General features: G+C 60.4%; 1 protein-coding gene across 1 annotated transcript in view; it reads right to left on the bottom strand.

Moving 5' to 3' along the window:
- Window positions 1–968: 968 nt before the first annotated feature.
- The window catches only part of LOC104617942 (kallikrein-13-like), a gene marked incomplete at its 5' end in the record, with an annotated part of 2597 nt that continues 1368 nt past the window's right edge, over window positions 969–2197 (bottom strand). Inside the window, 2 exons of the mRNA XM_010283390.1 lie at window positions 969–1121; window positions 1975–2111. Coding sequence (XP_010281692.1) covers window positions 969–1121; window positions 1975–2111 — 290 coding nt within the window. The remainder of the gene's footprint in view (window positions 1122–1974; window positions 2112–2197) is intronic.

Below are 2197 nucleotides of genomic sequence, written 5' to 3' on the forward strand. Positions count from 1 at the left end.
TGGGTGGGACTTGGGAAGAGCCCAGCCAATGGCGTTTCCCCGGTTCGGGGTGGGCAGGCCGGATCTCCTGGCTGATGGGTCCCTGTCTTCCCTTTGAAGCCCGGGGGCTGATGGCCACCGCCCCCCCCAAGATGGCACCTACAAGGCTTGGCCAACCATCGTTGATTGGGTGACCCTTGCGGGCTTGACCCAACCCCCTTGGGCTAGCCAACCATCACCCGCTTGGCCGACCCTTGTAGGGTCGCCCAACCATCATTGTGTTGGGTGACCTTTGTCGATTGGGTGATCCTCACTGATTGGCTGACCCTTGTTGCATTGGCCGATGCTCGTTGGCTTCTTCATTCCCATTGGGCATCTCCCATCGGGCGGGTCGTTGCCTGGTGGCCGGCGGTGATTGAGTTGGGCAACCGTCTTTGCTTGGTTCCTCTGGTTGAGCTGACCAAGTCCATTGGGGTCGGAGGACTCGTCCACCAGCGTCCCGCGTCCCGGAGGCCATCGCGGGCCGGGCCACCGGGAGCCACCTCCCGGTCCTTGCGAGGTGACAGGTGGGACAGCGCGAGCGAAGGGGCCAGCTTTGTCTTCAAACAAAACCAACGTCTCCGCCCGGGAAGTCACAAATTTTGGGGACGGCGGGAAGGATCTGACCTCGGAACGAAGCCCGTGGCCGTGGGTGGACACTAGGCCTGTGGATGACCTTGGAGGAGAGGAGGTGTCCGGGACTGACCTTGAAATCTACAGGCGGGGGGTGGGGGGAGGTTGAAGGGACACCGTTTCCCACCAGACATCACAACGCTTTTAATTTCTGGTGCCTTCCCACCCACCCTCTCGCCAGCTCCACCGGGTGACCCCGGCTCCACCCACAACCTCGCCGCAGCCTCTGTCGTCCCAGCGTCCTGCCCCAGCGAAGCGAGCGGCGGACGCGGCCCTCTGCCCTCCCCCTGGGGCACGCGGAGGTGGCTGGAGCATGGCTAGTTGTCCTCCATGGTCCTCCTGATCCACTGGGCGTATCTGCAGATCTTGGTGTAGACACCGGGTCTCTTGGGCTGGCCGCATTTCTCCATGCCCCAGGAGACGATGCCTTGGAGGGTCCTGTTGCAAACCAGAGGTCCTCCGGAGTCACCCTACGGAAAGGCATGGCGTGAACCCGCCGTTCTGCGCCGGGTCACCCAGCTCCTAGCCCGTCGTTGGGTCTCATCGAGTTGGATGACCCCTCTGGGTTGGCCAACTGTTGTTGGGTTGGCCGGCTGTGATTGGGTTGGCCGACCACCATCGGATTGGTCACCTCCAACTGGTTTGGTCAACCTTTTTAGGGGTGATAATCTATGACTGGGTTAACCAACCCATGACGTTGGACTGTCCAACTCTTGAGTTGTTCCACCGTCATTGCGGCGGGCGACCCAATCCCATTGGGTCAACTAGTGCTTGGTGGCTCGTTTAACCATCACTGGGTTGGCCAACCACCCCAGTAGGTTGTCCAAATCTCTTTGGGTTTTCCAGCCGTTGCCAAGTTGGCCAATTCTACTTGAGTTGGCCAATTCTACTTGAGTTGGCCAACGCTACTTGAGTTGGCCAACGCTACTTGAGTTGGCCAACGCTACTTGAGTTGGCCAATTCTACTTGAGTTGGTCAATTCTACTTGAGTTGGCCAACGCTACTTGAGTTGGCCAACCCTACTTGAGTTGGCCAACCCTTGTTGGGTTGAAGAACCAACACCGGGTTATTCAACTCCCCTTGGGTCGGGCAGCTGTTGAGTTGGCCAACTCCGTATGAATTGGCCAACCCTTGTTTGGCTGAAGAACATCACTGGCTTGGCCAACCCTCACCGGCTTTGCGAGCCGCCGTCGGGCTGGCCGACGGCAGAAGACCCCCCTCGTGACGACGAAGGGACGCGTCGCCTTCTGTCCCCAAGGTCCACCTGGGAGACGGGCCCCGGTGGAAGACCGGCGGTGGCAGAGGGGGACGTGTTGGCCGTACCTGGCAGGAGTCCCTACCGCCTTGGAGGCTTCCGGCACACAGCATGTTCTCGGTGATGGAACCGGGGTATAACCGGCGGCACTCGGCCATCGAGAAGATGGTGACGTTGACGCACTGCAAGACGTCCGGGTAAGAGACTGAGACGGGAAAGGGAGGGACGGGGTGGGGAAAGAAAGAAACCAGAGCAATCGACCCGGCAACCGGCAGAAATCCGCGCCCCCTC

The sequence above is a fragment of the Phaethon lepturus genome, unplaced genomic scaffold, assembly GCF_000687285.1.
Source record: "Phaethon lepturus isolate BGI_N335 unplaced genomic scaffold, ASM68728v1 scaffold29383, whole genome shotgun sequence".
NCBI lineage: Eukaryota > Metazoa > Chordata > Aves > Phaethontiformes > Phaethontidae > Phaethon > Phaethon lepturus.